The 19,414-nt window shown below is 32.2% G+C and overlaps 1 protein-coding gene across 1 annotated transcript in view; it reads right to left on the reverse strand.

Moving 5' to 3' along the window:
- Window positions 1-2,286: 2,286 nt before the first annotated feature.
- LOC129961060 (chromosome-associated kinesin KIF4-like) overlaps window positions 2,287-19,414 on the reverse strand; it is a 73,756-nt gene continuing 56,628 nt past the window's right edge. The window contains exons 20-25 of the mRNA XM_056074869.1: window positions 14,473-14,550; window positions 13,882-13,974; window positions 7,849-8,010; window positions 4,590-4,634; window positions 3,003-3,194; window positions 2,287-2,543 (exon numbers count right to left, since the gene is read on the reverse strand). Of these exons, the coding sequence (XP_055930844.1) occupies window positions 3,003-3,194; window positions 4,590-4,634; window positions 7,849-8,010; window positions 13,882-13,974; window positions 14,473-14,550 (570 nt within the window). The 3' untranslated portion in view covers window positions 2,287-2,543. The remainder of the gene's footprint in view (window positions 2,544-3,002; window positions 3,195-4,589; window positions 4,635-7,848; window positions 8,011-13,881; window positions 13,975-14,472; window positions 14,551-19,414) is intronic.

The raw sequence follows: 19,414 nt of genomic DNA on the forward strand, positions 1-19,414 counted from the left end.
ACCGCACCAAACAGTTACTTTTTGAGAATGGTGTGGGATTTCTTGAAATGCATGGGGTCGTTCAGATGTCCAAATTCTAAAATTCTGATTGTTAACAGTCCCATTTAAATAAAAATGGGCCTCATCACTCCAGAGAATTGTCCAAGGCCAAGCCTCGTCGGCCTCCATCCTGACAAGAAATGTCAAAGCAAAGGTTAATCGAAGATCATAATCTGCAGGTTTTAATTCATGCAAAAGGCTAATTTTATATGGATAAAATTGAAGAATTTTTCTTAAAACTTTCCATACTGTTGAAGCACTAACATCCAGTTGTCGGGCAACTCCAAGTGTTCTGATATTACCAGCAGTGCTCGTCTGATTTCTTTCAACGATTGCAGTCGCAACATCTATGATCGTATCCTCCGATACCGGTTTCCGTCCTCTACCAGGTCGAGTTGCGAGTGAACCTGTTTTTTTTTCAAACTTTTTAATCATTGCTTTCACTGCATTAATCGATAGAGGTCCTATACGTAAATTGTTTCGACTTCTAAATTCGCGGAGCTGCCGCTGCATTGGATTGATTAAGATAAAAGAGCTTCACAAGTAATACATGCTGTGCTAAAGTGAGACGCATTTTACAAATTAGCAGATACTTGAAATGATTTTCAATGCTTCTTTTTTATAACTCAAAATACTGGCGCTGGTGTCGACTTCGTAATCAAGATTTTGCAATTTTTTCTCGTGTTTTATGCAAAATTTTAGCTGTCTTAAAGTGTAAAGCATCGGCAACTTTTGGAACTAAATTTTTTTTGCGGATTCCTTTTCCCATGTTGTCAATAGTCCCCGTACAAAATTTGATGGTTTTGCGACTGATAGTTCAAGCTACAGAGGTCTCTGAGTACCATCCGTTAAGAAAAAACACCCTGAATATGCTTATATAACATTATAAAATCGGTGGCTATTTCGTCACAAGCTCTAATCACATTTTCATTAATAACATATTAAATAACTATAATAACGAAATAAATTTTTGATCCAAAATTAAAATCAAAGTATGGTAAATTTTAAGGCGCTCTTGGTACAATGACGGACTAGGGCTTTAATCCAGTTAATCCATTGGATAAAACGGTCAGGTAATTTTAGAGTGTGGTATGTTTTTAAAAAAAATAGAATTCGTTTCTAAAATAACTGAAGAAATATATTGATAATAAACAAGAACAAACTTCAGTACGTATCATGCCATAATTTTTACAGCCAATACTAATGCATCTGGGTATTTTGAAATCTGTAAAAAAAGTGGCGCATATTTGAGAAACACGGATATATCCTTAACTGGTATATCTGCGATCTGAAAAGATTTTCGGAAATGGTTGAAAATGAACAAGAAAAAGTGTAATTGTTTCACAAATCACAACAATTTTATCGTAAGAAAATTGAAAGTGACAGGAACTTAACTTAAATAAACTCAAAGTAACATAACGTAAGAAGTATTACCTCCATTTTAAATGCCAAATGCAGAATATCCCTGCCGTTATAAATTTTAATTAATATTTTAAAACATTTGTAATTATTCCTTTAGTGTTACCAAATATCTTAATCATCATTAAAGAAATAGAAAGCAGTAAGAAAAATTCATGCAAAATGAAATCATCGAAAAAAAAAGTCTGTAAAAAACTTAAATATTCATTAAATTTCTAAAATGCTTCTGGAATGTTTGATCTATAAACATAGAAAATAACATTTTCTGTTAGAAATCATTGTTTTCAGATGAGAAGTTTATGAATTAAACATTGTAAAAGATATTTCTTCATTGTCTGCATATAATTCATTTTTTCTAAGCGGATAGAACACAGGCTTGGAACAAAAAAGACTGGAAAAAAATAATGAATTTTACAAAGTGTAAACACTGTGAAGTGAAATAAGTATGATTAATTGCACGAAAAAATGAATAAATTTATACAGAAAGTATTTGAGATATTAAAAATATTTCAGAATTACTATATATATATATATATATATATATATATATATATATATATATATATATATATATATATATATATATATATATATATATATATATAACTAATCTCGAAAATGATAAAATTCGATCCTGAAAACGCTAAAATCTGCGAAAATGTGTCATGTCCGTTTAAAACCTTCAGCAAACGTTTTTAAGGGATTTAGAAATGATACAATTTTAATTTATCGAACTGAAATGTATATACAAAGATTCATGGTTTTCTTTTTAAATTTCTATTTTATTCTTAAAACTACAGAAGTGAATTTAATACAATGGTATATAAGTACACATGCTTAATTACAGAGAAACAGTAAAAGTACCAGGTGACACATTTTAATCCTGAATGTGACATAATGCATGATATATATGATGATACACATTCTTATTTTTTCGTTACTTTCGTTATAAAAGTGAAATACACACTTTATACAAAAAATTATAAACAAACGAAAATACAAAATGATATAAATACCACAACATAGAAAAGGTTAAAATTTCACAGAAATATCTGTCGATGGTTCTTTAGCAAAACAGTGCCTTTCTGAAAGAAAAGTAAAAAAGTATTAGTATCATACATTTTAAAATGCTTTATAGAATTAGAAACACTTAATCATTAGTTAAAGAAAGAGGAGTCATGTGCTATAATAAGTAAGTAACTGTGGTTAAATTTAATTTAAAACAATATGAAAAAAACTCCAAATAATTCTGTAATTAATTTAAAAATCACTGATTTTAAACCATATTTCAACAGTTAAACAAAATCTTGATAATATTAATTATTTAAAAGTATTAAAAAAAGCTTTAATATAATGGATAAAATATAGCTCTTAAAAATAATAACAAAAATTATAATTGTATACGTGGAATATTAGGGAAATCCGATTTACAGTTTTCTGTTGAGTGCTTTTATAGGCTTAAAAACTAATTATAAAGATAATTATGTGAAACTTGATTAGGTTTTTTTTTTTTTTTTTTTTTTTTTTAAATGAGAAAAGCATACTTAATCTGTAAAAGAAAGTTGTTTGACATCTGTAATCACTAAGGATTCTTCACCAAGAGTAGCTTCAATTTTTTCTATGTTTAAGCAACTTTCTTTACTACAACCACATTGATCATTACACTTAACATGATGCTTCCGACAGACACAGCGCATTGATTTGCAATCAGTTCGGCAACGACAGATGCTACTTTTCTGCATATAAAAATAAAAACAAAGTTAGCAACACAAGTATAAAAAATAAATTCAATATAAAAGATTAATAAATGCACTATGGAAATTTTAAATGAGTCCTAGATACTACTTGCAGGAGGCAGATCATTACTAAATGATTTTTCTACTTTAAAGAAAAACAAGTTTTGAGCGCATTCGGAGGGGGAGGAATATACATTTTGGAAACTGTTAGATTCTTTTTACTATATAATAGTATTTCTTATCGATATTTAAACAATGTCTCTGATGATAAAAAAAAAAAAAAAAAAAAAAACCAGCAACGAATTCTTCTCTGTGCTAAAATTTAGTGACATGAGGTTTGTAAATGTTGAACACAAAATCATGAAAGATATGCAGCATTTAACAAAAACTAAGTACGAGTAAATGAATCTAAATGTTATTTGAAAGTGGAAGTTCTCTTTCTCTCTTTAAATACTTTCGTCTTTGGAAACTGGGGTTCAAACATTCAACGGAGAAAAAAAAGTTATGCAGATCTTGAAATTTTTTTAAATTGCTTAAATTTCTAAAAAAATAAAAAGCAACCATATTATATTTTAAAATTTCATTTAAAAAAACCAATGAGCTTGTAAATGATTATAGCAATCTTTTAAACAAAATGAATGAGAGAAAAATGGATTGATATTTATAAGAAATTTCATTTATGATAGATAGCTGGTCAACTTGAAGCATATTACATTACCATGCAAACAAAGTTTAGTTGGTCATCTAAAAGTACTATTTCTTTAACTTTAATTCAGTCTTTTGAAAATAAATTAACAAACAAAAGGCATTTCCGATTTTGAGAGCGAGTGTAGACAGAGAAAAAACAATTCCAAATTTTTCAGCAAACTGTAAAAAACTTATATGTTGGTTTAATGATTTCATTTAATAAAACAAAATTTGATACATACATATCTATAGACAAGAGATTTATATTTTTAAATATTCATACAAAGAATGACATTTAACTTAATATACTACACTACCATGAAGAGATTGGAGATAATACTCGTTTTATATATTCTAAATTCTTCACACACGATGAATCCATCAAAAACAGTTGAAAATTCAAAACTATAATCCTTCAGTTAAGAAGTCAAGTTACGAAACTTCCAAACATTCCCAAAGAAATTTATTTTAATTTTCTATACTATTTAAAATAATTGTTGTACTTTTCACATTTTTCTGATATCTTGTAAGAAATAATTTTCAGCAATTATTAAATTTCCCTTGCATTACTGGAATCAATCCTCATATCGAGATGTAAGATATCTTATTAAAACCAGATACAGCATTTTCTATCATTTAAGAAGAAATATTGAAGGTAACAATTCTGAATTGTTGAAAAGCAAGAAGTATACATATAGGAATTCGTACCTTTTTAGGAGAAGAAGTATCTGAAGTATCACCAGATTGGGATGGCTGAAATATAAAAATATAAAACTATGTAGTCAAAAACATATAAATATACATATCATGTTTATAAAAATCTTACTCATATAAAAACCTTACAGTTTGCACCCTACAATGAATGTAAAGGAAAAAAGATATGTGCTTGAGAGTAAGGAAAATGCCAAAACTCAAACCCTCAAGTTTACAGTAACAGATAAAACTTCAACACATTCAAATACCAAAATTCATTTTCATGCCCTGCTAAGCGATGAGCACAACAAAAACTATGAATATAATGGTACAGAGCCACAGAATACTAAAAACTCTGGTGGTATAAAACAAAGAAAATTGTGGGCAATCCAATAAGATTACATACTGCATATACAAGTGCAGTAAAACCATATATATTATAAACAATTTTTTTCTTTCAGAATTATTCGAATTAACTTTATTTGTCAACAAGAAACACGATTCATTGAAAATCCAAAGGCAAGTAGTTATCACCAACAAATCAGATAAAGAATTCATTTATAAATTTAGGATTTAACACTACCCACTTGGAAATCTGAATTTAATAGAAATAATTTTGAAACAAGAGTACAAAAAGCAGAATCTTAAGGACTGAAATTTTCGATAAATCCAGAATGCATAAAATGCCTCATGCACTACTGTAATAGGTTTGATAGATTGAGATAGATGACATGTATAGCATATTTCTTCTAATTTGCAAATCAAGTTACGTCATACAGAACCGACACCTGTCTGACATCATGACATTTTCACCATGCAGGTTATAATGCTTTACCATTTCACTATATTGTTTCACTTTAAGTTGTGTAAGTCTTTTAAATCAAAGTGAGAGTAACTCACGAATGGAACATATTTCTTGCAGTCCTGATTTCTAGGATTAGCAGCACAGTAATATACCTTGGTAAACACTTTATGGTAGTGTGTCATTGATACTTCTTTTCTGTGGGATGGTGTGGCTATTAGATGTATTTTACAGGTGAGAATTAAGCATATTATTTCCTAATCTGTTTTTAATGATAGCTTACATAATTCTTTGCCTGTGGTCTAACATAGATGTTTCTCATGTTATTGCTACCATTTCAATGCCATTCATAGCTTTTTCGCTGTGCCAGTATCAAACAGCATTGCATAAAATCCATGCTGCAGATTAATCATTGAAATTGTAATAACTAAGATACAAATAATTCACAAAATTGTTTAAAACTGATTAAAACGCAAAATTAGGGCAAATAAATGTTTGGATTGCCAGTTATACATTTCCTGCATAAAAGTCATATACTGAAGTGCCAGAAAAACTGGTACACCAATCTAATATCGTGTAGTGCTCCCATGAGACCGCAGAAGTGCCACAACCCGGAGAGGCATGGATTCAACTAATTTTTGAAGATATTCTGTACAGTTCATGCCATTTTTCCTGCAGGGCAGTCCACAAAGCCATGGAAGTACGAGATGGTGAAGATCTCTTAAGGACAGCACATTGCAAAACATCACAGATATGCTCGATAATGCTTATGTCAGGGGAATTAGGTGGCAGAGAGAGGGAACGAAATTCAGAAGAGTGCTCCTCAAGCCACTCGGTAGCTACTGTAGGCCTGTAGGGTGAAGCATTATCCTGTTGGAATTGTCCATGTAAGTCGGAATGCACACAGGGTATATTGGATACAGGTGGTCAGAAAGGATATTAACATACCACTAACCTGTCGTGGTCGAATTTAGACATATCAACGGTTCCATTTCATTCCAACTGCACACGCCCCATACCACCACAGAGCCTCCACCAGCTTGAATAATTCCTTGTAGGCATGAGAGATCCATGGATTCTTGGGATTTTCTCCACACTCGTACACGGCCATCCACCCGATACAGTTGGAAATGCGACTCGTCATGCCAACAACGTTTTTCCAATCATTAATAGTGTAATGACGGTATTGGCGAGTCCAGACACGGCTCATAGCTTTGTGCCGCTAAGTCAACAACGGTCTGGTCTGCGGCCGCGAAAGCCCATATCAATTAGGGTATGTTGCACAATGAATACGCTCATACTTGTTGATAAGCCTGCATTCAAATCCACAGCAATTTGAGGAAGTGTTGAATGTCTATATCGTGTAACTATTCTTTTCAGCGGTCGATGATCCCGTTCTGTCAAGAGTCCCCCCCCCCCCTGCCGCACCGCTGTCGGCGATTTGAAGTTTCACCGAAAACCTGATATTTGCGGTACACCCTTGAAATGGTCATGTGCGCAAATCCAAATTTCATCACTACTTCGGATATGCTGCGCCCTATCTCTCGTGCGCCGACGATTAGTCTCCGTTGAAAATCATTTAAATCTTGATAATCAGCGATTGTAACAACAAGAATCAATGTAATATCCTCCTCAGACACCTGTTGTCTTATATACGCATTATCGGCAGTATCGCGTTACGCTGATTGATTGAACAACTCCATTATTTGCATACTACCTGCTACAGCAGTTTTTCCGGCTCTTTAGTGTAATTTAACATTGCCCATTAAATATATTTTCTTAATATAGTAGATTATTACAATTCGAATTATTTTATTTTTGTTCCAATGAAAAGATATAAACTGGACAAGCAGTTCTACCAGATAATAATCATTGTCTCAAATTGTAAATTCTTGTGTTGTCTTACAAAAATTAACTATCATGCTATAATCGAAACAATATAATTTAAGTAAAATGTTTACAAAAGAACCAAATCAAAATTAAAAATAAAAATTTAAAAAAAATAGTCAGATTAATTCCTCTATAACAATCAGCTATCTAATTCTTACAAAATTTTAACAACTGGAATTAAAACACAGTTTCTTTAGTATTTCACCAGTTATTTAATTTTCAAATTATTTAGTATCCTAATATCATTCAATTATTACTTATTAAACAATTCGAAGATGTACATATAATTCACTTAGTACATATTTAAAGAATAAAATAAACAACACTTTAATTATTATTATAATCTTTTTTTGCTTACTGGATCGAAATGAAACGTTTTGCAAGCATTACCATAAAAGACTATATACCTGTTTACAAACCATGTACCAGCTTCAATACTTCATTTGGCTTAAATACAAGCACTGGAATTTACTACTGGGATTTAGAAATGAAACAGGTTATTTTTTAAAGAAAGATTAATTGTTTTCCACACTATATTGTACATTTATACAAATTGAAAAATACTACTGAATGTCCAAATACCTCTTCAGGATGACGCCTCTTTCTTGCCTCTTTTCTAGCTCTTAATTCTTTCTGTCTCTTATATGCAGGTGTTAATCGCCAGTCAGGGTCGTTTTCATCATTTCCAAAAGATTCATCAGCTGAGTCACTCAAGAATTCTTCTAACATACTCGGGGGCTTATCCTACAACAATTCAATAGTTATTCATTATTTTACAGTAAAGAATTCCTTTTAAACTATCTTCAAAGAAATTAAATTTTTTCATCACAGTAATATTTTCATCAAACTATTGATATAATATTTAAATTCTTACCATTGTTTCTCATCCTTTCTTAATTTTTAGATTCATGCATTTTTTAAATACTACAAAATGTTAATGATAAACTCTTTGTGTCACACAAGATTTTCCAACACCATCGCCATTTGAAATATAGCTCAAAAGAAAAAACACTGATTTAGATCTGATCTGTTTAACCCTTTGTTCCTCAGTTCCCTCATTTTTTACCTGAAAAAACGTTTGCGGCACTATTTTTCAATGACTCTCTCTCTCTCTTTTGTAATATACATACCTCAGGAAAATAAAATTTACAAATAAGAGCCTTACTGATATATACACTGACGGAAAAAAAAATCCCAACACCAAGAAAAAATTATTGTAGAGTAATGAAATTTGGACAATGCATTTGTCTAGTTAACATATTTAATTGATTAAATTTTCAAAATCATAGGGCAATTTAAGCTCAAGAAAATGCATTTCAAATGTGAAATGCTGTTACATTAATAGCCGGTGGAACCTCCAGAATTTTGAATGCCAGCCTGTAAACGTGCATGCATTGTGTCATACAGGTGCGAATGTCACTTTGTGGTATGGAGTTCCATGCTTGTGGTACTTGCTCTGTCAATACTGGGACGGTCAGCGCTGTCTGTGGATGATTCTGTAGTTGTCGTCTAATGATATCCCATACGTTCTCAATTGGAGACAGATCTGATGATCTCACAGGCCAAGGTAACATGTCGACACTCTGTAGAGCATGCTGCGTTAAAGTAGCGGTTTGAGGGCGAGCGTTATCCTGTTGGAAAACTCCCCCTTGGATGCTGTTCATGAATGGCAGCACTACAGGTTGAATTACCAGACTGATGTACAGATTTCCAGTCAATGTGTTTGGAATAACCACGAGAATGTTCCTGCTGTCATAGGAAATTGCTCCCCAGATCATGACTCCAGGTGTAGATCCAGTGTGTCTAGGTCGCAGACAGTTTGGTTGCAGGCGTCCCCCTGGCCTCCTTCTGACCAACACACGGTCATCACTGGCACTAAGGCAGAACCTGCTTTCATCAGAAGACCCAACAGATCTCCACTCCGTCCTCCAATGAGCTCTGGCTTGACACCAGACAGTTTGGTTGCAGGCGTTCCCCTGGCCTCCTTCTGACCAACACACGGCCATAACTGGCACTAAGTCAAAACCTGCTTTCATCAAAAAACCCAACAGATCTCCACACCGTCCTCCAATGAGCTCTAGCTTGACACCACTGGCGTCGCAAACGTCAATGACTTAAAGTCAGTGGAATGCACGCTACAGGGCGCCTGGTTCAGAACTGTCCTTGAAGTAACCGATTTCTAACAGTTCGTTGTGTTACTGTACCAACTGTAGCTCGAATGTCTGCCGCAGAGGCATTATGATGCGTCACAGCCGTACGCCGAATACGGAGGTCTTCCCTCTCAGTAATACCACGTGGCCGCCCAGAAACCAGATTTCTTCAGGCAGTACCATCCCTTGACCACTGCTCCCAACAATCATGCACAGTGGATACATTCTGGCCAAATCTTCCTGTAACATCTCGGAAAGAAAATCCACCTTCTCGTAATCCTATCACACGACCTCGTTCAAACTCGTTTAGCTGTTGATAACGGCTTCTTCGTCTTCTTAAAGGCATTTTTGGCTAACATCTACTCAATACGTCAAATTTCAAAGATAAAATAACGCTCACGAACTTTACAGCACGCATTTAAAGCAAACCTGATTTGATGGTTGGGCTGACGGGGCGCCTAGCCCAGGCAGGGGCTTATCCCCGGTAAGGAGAGACTTCACAGAGCTTTGCTGTCTATACTTTGCCGTGGCCGTCTTTGACGAGATTTGGAGATGGCGAGTGTCAGGACTCATTGTGAATGTCTGATATTAGGGTGAGGGTGGGGGGGGGGGTACGCTGCCGTTAGGCTTAGTAAGTTTTAACTGCTTGTGAGCTAGAATTGGCTAATGAGATACTGTTTAATTTGGGTTTGAAAAAATAAAAGTTAGGAAGAAAAACTAAAGGACTGAGATAAAGTAGTATATTACGGGGTCTTCTCGAGTTTGTAGATGGTTTATATTTAGGGATTTTAGCTATTGCTTCATTTTCATTCTTATCCATCTTTTTAAAGAAGTTAGTGACTAGATTTTTAATGAATTTTTTAAGAGGGGGATAATCTAGGCATAAGTACATATTTGTATTGGGCATGTAGTATTTCATATTGCAGAAATTTCTAATTAAGTTATTTTGCTGGCGTTCAATAAGTCTAAGATTAGTCTTGGCAGCATATTCCCACACGGGGCAGGCATAAGTTAATACTAGACGCAAGTAGGCAGAGTAAATAAGCATTTTATTTTGTCTACTCATTTTGGAGTTTCGAGAAATTAAGGGATAAAATTTACGAGTAAGGCTTCGAAACTTTTTAGCTGTGTAAATAAAGTGGGGTTTCCAAGTTAATTTACTGTCTAGAATAACGCCTAAATATTTGCATTCCTTAGACCACGGGATAATTTGATTTTTAATTTTAACTGGGGAGAAATTCTTTTTACAGTTATTTTTATTAAAAACTATAGCTTCAGTTTTACTAGCATTTATTTCAATTTTCCATTCGACGAACCAGTCCTCAAGAGATTTAATATGTCGGTTTAAAGCTATGGTAATGAAATTTTGATTTTTGTTTCTAGCTAGTATTGCAGTGTCATCAGCGTACATGCACAACATAGTGTTAAATTGCTTGGGGATATCATTAATAAACAAGGAAAATAAAATTGGCCCTAGTTTAGATCCTTGAGGTACACCTGCAAGAATAGGTTTTACTTCAGAAAATTCATTGTTTATTTTGATTTTGAATGATCTGTAACTAAGGTAAGAAATTATAATTTTGATAAGGCGTGGGGGTATGTTGTAATTAATTAGCTTGAAAATAAGACCATCTTGCCACACTCTGTCAAAAGCTTTCTGAATGTCAAGGAAAACCGCTGCAATTTTTTGTTTATTTTCAAAACCTTCCTCAATGAATTCTACTGCTCTAATTAATTGGTGGGTTGTAGATAGGTTACGACGAAATCCAAATTGTTCATGTGTTAGTATATTATGTTCTTCTAGGTAATTATTTAATCTATTGAGAATTATCTGTTTAGCAATTTTGCTGACAGTGGAGAGTAGGGATATGGGTCTATAACTGCAGGGATTAGTTGGGTCTTTTCCTGGTTTTAATATGGGGATAACTGCAGCTGTTTTCCATAACATGGGAAAATGTCCTAATTTGAGAATGCTATGAATTATATTAATTAAAAATTTTAGGCAATTGTCCGGAAGTGTTTTTAACATTTTGTTGTTAATACTGTCAAGGCCAGGGGCTTTTTTGATATTAAGTTTTTTAATATGATCCTTTAATTCATCAGTTGAGGGAGGGGAAATATCGATAAATTTTTGTGGCAGTGAGTCGAGAAAGCTTTTGACTGTATTATTTACATTATGTTCTGTGGTGAAATTGCTCAATTCATTAAGTTGAAATTGTTTCTCAAGGCTAGCCGCCAGTCAGTTTGCTTTTTCTTTATCACTTATTGCAATACTAGCAGGGCCTTTAAGGGCCGGATTTTTTTGTTTTTTACTTTTAAAAGTTTTGACAAGTTTCCAGATTGATCCGTCTTCTGTGTTAACACTAATTAATTTGTGTATAAATTCATTGTTTTGGATTTTATTGTTAGGTTTTTCAATTTCCTTATTAATTTGGTTCATTAGTCTCTTGAAGACTGGGTCTCTAGTTTTTTGAAAATTTTTCCTGGCAAAGTTCTTGTCCCAGATTAGGTCTCTAATTTTAGGGTCAATAAAATTTTGACTATTTATAATGGGAGTGGAGGTTAGATTTTTTGCATTAATAATTTGCGATTCGAAGATGTTTACAAAATGGTCAAGTTTATCTGAGTTTGTAAATTCATCAATGTTCGGGGTTTCTGATTGACTGAGGAGCAAACCTGATTTGCAAGTTCTGAGTGCACTTATGCACGAAGCGCGAAATTTGAATCGATATCATTTTTCAAATGTATAAACCCGTCTACCAAATTTTGTTTTTCTAAAACAAGTCTTTCTTGGTGTTGGGATTTTTTCTTCCATCAGTGTATATATATATATATATATATTAAGATAACACAATTTTGGAAATTTTAACCGAAAGAGTTATTTTTGTTTCTATTGTCAAATTCTTAAGAATTTAGGGAGTCATTGCTGCTAATTTGCAATTCGGCTAAGCAACCTAATCCGTGATTTCAATTCATAGTTTAAGAAAATATGGTGCAAGAGGAATATAGCTGTCTCCTGGCAATTGTTTATGACACAAATCACTAAAAATCAATGACAAAAAACGCCGCAAAAATCCTCTTGAACAATTTTTATTCACTGCAGGGGAGGGGGGGGAGCAACAAGTACAATTATAACTCAAGACAAGGTATATTTCAGCACTTGCAACTTTTCTGGTCTACTTTAATGCAAAAAAGAAGACCAATTTTTTTAATGCGTGTTTAAATGTTACCGCTAAAATGCAGAAATCAACTAATCTGCAGATTAGCTAGATAATCTGCACATTTAACTAGGGTAATCCGTTGAACTGCCAAAAATTGTTTCATTTCTCCTATTACCTAGATAATCTGCACATTTAACTAGGGTAATCCGTTGAAGTGCCAAAAATTGTTTCATTTCTCCTATTACCTAGATAATCTGCACATTAACTATCAGACACTCGTTAATCTGCACCTTACCTACTAAGCACTCGTTATGTTTTTATAAAGTGTATTTAATTGCTTGATCATCCTGTTTCTTCCACCTGGTCAATCGACAAATGAGTGGAATACAATATGCCAAACCATTCTTCGGCATGGACAAACCTTTTCACATTTTCTCGTGCATCTGATAATAGGTCAATGAGGTTTTCACAGTCTTGGAACAAACACATCATACCTTTGATTATTTGATAATCGCGTGATTCCTTTCTTCTTGGAAACTTTCATATTCGCTTTCAAGCTTCAATTACGGAAATCATACTTTCCTTTTGTCATTAAAATACCTTCTTTTTTTTTAAATCTTTGTTAAAGAGGTTTGCGAGGAAGCTTTTCTTTATTTTACTCTCCAATACGGTGCCTGCTTGTATACTTGGAGCTAAATTCTCTGGTTTAAAAAAAATCACAATGGTAATTCACGTGATAACAGGCAGAAACGAATTTGAAAACAGAATTAGCTATGTGCTATGCACTGGCAATTGACGCAAATTATGAGAAATAAAAGCAATCGGAGGTAGGGAAAGGAAATAAGAGAAACAAACTTTTGAACTTTAACGATACGAGAGCCGCTAATGTGCACATTACTTAGTCAAAACGCGGAACACTCTCTATTCCGCACTTTAACAGAGTAAATCTACAGATTAGCTAGGTTATTATCTGCAGATTAGCAGCACATTAACGGCTTTAGATAACAGGTAATATATATATAAATGTAAAGCACTTTTTTTTTACATTTGTGATTGAAGTTTCTTAACAGTTTGAGGCTAACAAACACAGATAATCGAGAGTTTAGTGTAGTTGTAAGATACGGAAATTATCTTACTTAATAAGAATTTACTCCACTGATAGAATTCAAGAATAAAAAATAAAATAAAAAAATATTTAAAATTTGTAAGTGCAAGATATACATAATAAAAAACAGAATAACTCGAATTTGCTTGAAAGTCAAATTATTCATTCGAAAAATTTAAAAATGTAAGGCAAAACTTACTTCAGGAGATGTAGATGCTGATGAATGAATAACAGACTGAGTTATATTTCCTAACCATGTAGCTTTCTTCCCCTTTTTTGCTTGAAATAATTGCTATGATAAAAGAAAAAAACACACACACAAGGTTTATAGATAGCATTTATTCTTATATTTTTTTTACACATAAATTTTACTACAAATTTTAAGACAAAGCTATTGAATAATGATTTATTTAAATAATATTTTGCATTACACAAACTTAAATTTGAAAGTAAATAGAATACCTTTTCATTTTTCACAATACATTTTTAGCTGTCATAAAATATTTTACTCAAGAAAGATGAGAAATTTATTCATATTAGAAGATTTTTTTTTTAATTGGAAGAGATTTAAGGAATTTGTAGGAATACTGACTAGGGAAAATAAGCACTGTAAACCTATATGGAAAAAAATTTACTTACTACACTAAAATTATCAGTTTATCAGCATTAAAAATACTTGCAATGATGAGCAGCATAATTGATGATTTTAATGGCTATAGTTAGAGCTGTAAAACTGTTATGCAATAGTATAGAATGTTATGGTGTAAATATAAAAGTTAAGTATACATACTTGTTGAAGCATTGCAACTTCTTTACACTTATGATCGTAATCTTGATGGATATACTGAAGCCTCTGTATTTCCCTTTCCTTCAATAGAAGAAAAATATATATATATGCAATGATATTTTAAACTCTAATTTCAATTTAATTAATTTCCAAGGTTTTATCTTAATTTAGCCCATAGTAACTTCATTCTAAAATATCTTATTTCCTGATCTAATTCCAATTTCTGTACTTAATTAATTCAAGAGAAGCTTTGTAAAATTGATGAATCGGTTAAAAACATAACTTTCCCACACTCCGCGAGAAGGGCTAGAAAAATGTCCAATAAGCACATTCTTTTTTAAAAGATTCCCCTGCCTCTTCGACGCGTGTAGCGAAAATCCCTATCGAAATCTCATTGTATAGAAGCACTATTGAGAAATATTTTCCCTATCAAGATCTCAGTTTATATAAGACCAGGGATAAAATGTTCAAGAGCTTTTACCTCATTCCTTTCTGTGTCGTTCTGTGTACTCATCGCTTGTACATAATGCATGCTTCTCTAAAATGAAATGAACGACGTCACGAAATCGAAAGTCTTTTCACTGTCTTCAAAACTGCATTCTGCTTAACATAAAAAAATGCTTACATATATATACTGAACATGTCTTTGAATTTAAATAAAAAATATTTGGTTGAAGATGGCTGTAGCAAGTTATTAAAATTAAATAATATAAGAATTTTTCAAATATTTTTGTCTCGTTTTTGGATAAAGAAGTTGGCTCGATCACTACTTTTCTTTCATAGAAAAAAACTTAATAACAGGTGGTACATTTCAAAGGAGGCATTGATCCGTCTTCATATACAGCACAAATCTCACAAGTGACTTAGGATGTCTTAACAGTTTCAAATAAATGCAAAAAAGAAAACGACAAAAAGAAAATGCTTAGTTTTGTTCACTTAACATTTTATTTTATTGACCTCAAAATATATGTAATTAAAAGTTTACATTTGAAAAGCATTAAATTCTCTTTTAGATAATATAAAACATATTATTTTTGCATGCATTTGTAATTAATAAAACTTCCAAGAACTATTATTCAATCCAATACTTTGGAATCTAATTGTGTCTCCAGATATTTTCACAGCTTCAAAATTCGTTCATGAAATTTACATATTAAGAATCAACGAAATAATTTTTATAACTCGTTTAATTAGGATGAAACGACCTTATTTTAAATTACTTTGTCTTAAGGTCAAAAACGTCATCTTACAAAAAAGTTTCAAAGCAAACAATGACATTCAACATTGGAAAACTAAGATATTGGCTGCAAGGCTTAATGATACAAGGGCCGAATAATGAAGTTAACATATTTTTAAACACTGCAGTTTTTCTGTACTACCTACAATAACTTTTAGACAGACTTGTTTCAGATTCGATCTGAAAAAGTAAACATGCTCAGAGTGAATGCGTAGACAAATTTTATCTTAAAAAATAAGCACCTTTAAAGAAAAAATAAAAACCAGCCACAAAGTAATTTTTTTTTTTTTTTTTGAATTATGGAAACACGAGTTCGATGAAATGAATTAAGTTCGGTATTAACTCATTAAGTGTTAAATTTTATACAAATATAAATGTAGAATACTACCAGGAATAATCAAATATATTTCACCAACATTGAAACTAAATTATTAATTTTTTAAAAACTAAGTTTCGTTTGACAAATAGTATTAAAAGATTTTCAACGCATACCTTAAATTATTTACTTACACTATAGTTAGTAAAATTTAAAAAAATTATATATATTATACTTCTACTTTATTAACATTCCAATTTCTTGACAAAGATAATTAAATGAAAATTAAGAATTTAAGCAAACAAATGTCGACAGCGTTGTCATTCAAACCTGGAAAAAAAATCCCTGTATTCAAGATACGAGGAAATGCAAAAATAGCCCTCATGAGCTAGTTCTAATGGAATATGATTTTAAGGAGTGAAAAAAAGCAAGGAAAGGAAGCAACAATTTAACATTATTCGAAATAATAGCATATTAAAAGAATTTTAACATTTGCATAAGAGTTTTAATATTAGCAAAGACAAAGTTAATATATTAAGGGAGGTAGACATATGAATGACTCTCCGAGCCGCCCGAAGGCACACGGATAAAGAAAACTGAATGACCGCCACAACAGCAACACTGGCGGGAACTGTGGTTGAGTCCTAAAGGCCATCACCAGCCACGGTACAACCCTTTCCGAAGGAAGTACGTCCCGTCATCGATGGGAGGAGACAGATCCCCCACCTTTTTGAGTGCCCTATAGGGTGGAGAGATCTAACCACCATACCGGAAGCATCTCATTTTCTTTTCGGGTTCCCACTCCCGGGTGTCATAGGGGATATAATACCTCTCATGCTCTTTAATTGTAACTCGCATAAAATTAAGGTCTCGGGTGAAATAAAACAAAAAATTCGTTATCATGATACAAATCATTTAATGAATACTTAAACAACCACAACAACAACAAGAAAAAACATTACTTTTTTTATTTATTCAATTTTGCCGACTCATGTATTAGGGCAATTTCTGTAGATTTTTCAGGTATCAGTTTCATGGAACTTATCAGGTATCAGTTTCATGGAATCCTTAACAAATAAAGTACATTTTTGTACGACCTAAAGAACTTTTTTTGGCTATTTCACTATCGGTGAACATATGTGAAAATATTTCCAATATATCAATGGATGCATTAAAGGACGAATGTGACGTAACAAATTTTCATGCCCATAAAAATTCAGTTTTAAAGAAAACTAAACATCAACTTGTTCTTGAACTAAAAAGTTTGAAATTAGTTTATTTTTGGACATGACGTATCACCTTCTCCTTCATTCCTTTTAGATACAAAGTCTAATATAAATGTTAAGTGTCTGTTTTCCCATATTACTTCGGCTTATTATTTTTTTACAAAGCGAGCAGTACGCAACAAATGGATTTTGCGGGACTTCTCGAAACTATTCAGCAAAATCAGGATTTGTTTTTTATCCGTCCAATTCGTATTAAATACGAATTTTGAGCAGCCCATTGTTTTTAAAAATTCTCTAATCTACTCTGAATAAGTTCACAGTTTCTCAAATGATAAACAAACCATTCAATAAACTCACGTATGAATGACTAAACCAACGCGCTGCTTCCGCAGATTGAATGTTGCTATTCCCGTAGAGAAATGTATTCTAATCTTTCACACAGTTATAAAAGCCGCGCTCATGCTCATTAGCTGCAATTCGGGAATCTCACGGGAAAAGAACAACTGCACAAATCGAAATTGGACTGATCTATATAAAAAGGGAGTGGAAAAGGTGCGAGTTTCCGTATTAAACAATCGCAAATGGTATTTTTCGTTTTTGGAAGCGATGACTTACGATCTTTTATTCTTGCAATCTTTAAAGATCGGCACTTTTTAGATGGGGAAAAAATAATAACAAACTAACTTAAAATTCCGTGTATTTTTCCATTTTTTATGAAAATTTTCTACTTTCCCTGCATTTCGCCCCTTTTTTAATTTCCCGAGTTTTCCCAGTGGCGTGGCAACCCTATTCGAATATAAAAATGATACTAATTTTATTAAATATGTAAATTAAAGGTTGTGTCCTTTTAGAGATTTTCCTAAATTCTTTAAATTTTCTAACATTTATCCCAACTCTTTGATTTTGTTAGTAATGAAAGGTTTCTGGTTTGGAAGAACAAGTGCATTAGTTTAATATTCACTATCATAAATTTCCTTTCCTAAAAAAATCTTTTTCCCTAAAGAGATCAAGAAATCAGATTCCAACTTTATGACATTGACAATTATTTCTTTTGCCATATATTTCCACAAATATAGGCGATATTTTGAATGGGCTGAGGTTTAAAAAATTCTCAATTTTTTTTCAGTAATATTTACGGAGTAATTCAATTCTACCAGACTGTTTTATGTGGTCATAGACTATTAAATATCATGAAACATGATATTTTTCATTCAAATTTCCACTTTAATATTTTTACTAATGCTGAATCCTCTTCCAGCAGATGCTTATTCAAGAGAAAGAAAGAAAATGATCTTCAAAACTCTCCAGTGTATTTTTTTTAATTTTTTATTTATAGGGTTTCAAATAAAGGATAAAAAAAAACTACATTCGCCTTTTCCCGATATTAAAATTATCGAAATTGAGTAAAACTGATTTAACTAAGAAATCTATAAATTCCATGACAATAGCATCTTTCTATCTTTCCAGAAGAAAGTACAACACAAAATATGTTTTTTCCCCCCACACTTACTTGTTTTCTGCCAAAACAACTTGTTACTGAAGGAAAATTTATTGGAGATTTATTCACTATGCATTCGAACGTAGTTTTTTTTTTTTTAAAGTAATTGACAATCACGCTTGAAAAATATATTTTTTATCAGATATTTCTTTTGTGAAATGCGCGACGTGCAATAATTTGTTCTCTCCTACACTTGCACTTTCTTATCAATTGTGCACTATTAAAAAAAATTTTAACTGGCATTAGCAATTTACTGAAAAAATAATTTCAAGTGAGAAATTTTCTTTCAAAGCTTAAAAGGGAGAATACAGTCATAGTTTTACAAATTTCAGAATATCAGATGCATAAAAGACCAAAAGTAGATCTGCTATATTGGAAAAAACGGTTTAACACACTCTGCAATACAGGTGAAACCAATTCTTCATTGCATACTTCCTAATAAATGTATTATCACTCTTCCCTTGGCATAAAAAAGTAGGGAACTTGTGCGAGATCGTGAAAGCCACCAACATAGAAATTTTTATTTTCAGGATCTCAATATAGTGAAAAACATGAGTATGCTTGGAAACCGTTTCGACGAGCAGTTGAATACAAAATTTGTGATAGAGCTACAATTTTAAAAAGAAGAAAAGTTACAAAACTTAATTTGTTTATTTTTTTTCTTTTGT

This window comes from Argiope bruennichi, chromosome X2, assembly GCF_947563725.1.
Source record: "Argiope bruennichi chromosome X2, qqArgBrue1.1, whole genome shotgun sequence".
Lineage (NCBI taxonomy): Eukaryota > Metazoa > Arthropoda > Arachnida > Araneae > Araneidae > Argiope > Argiope bruennichi.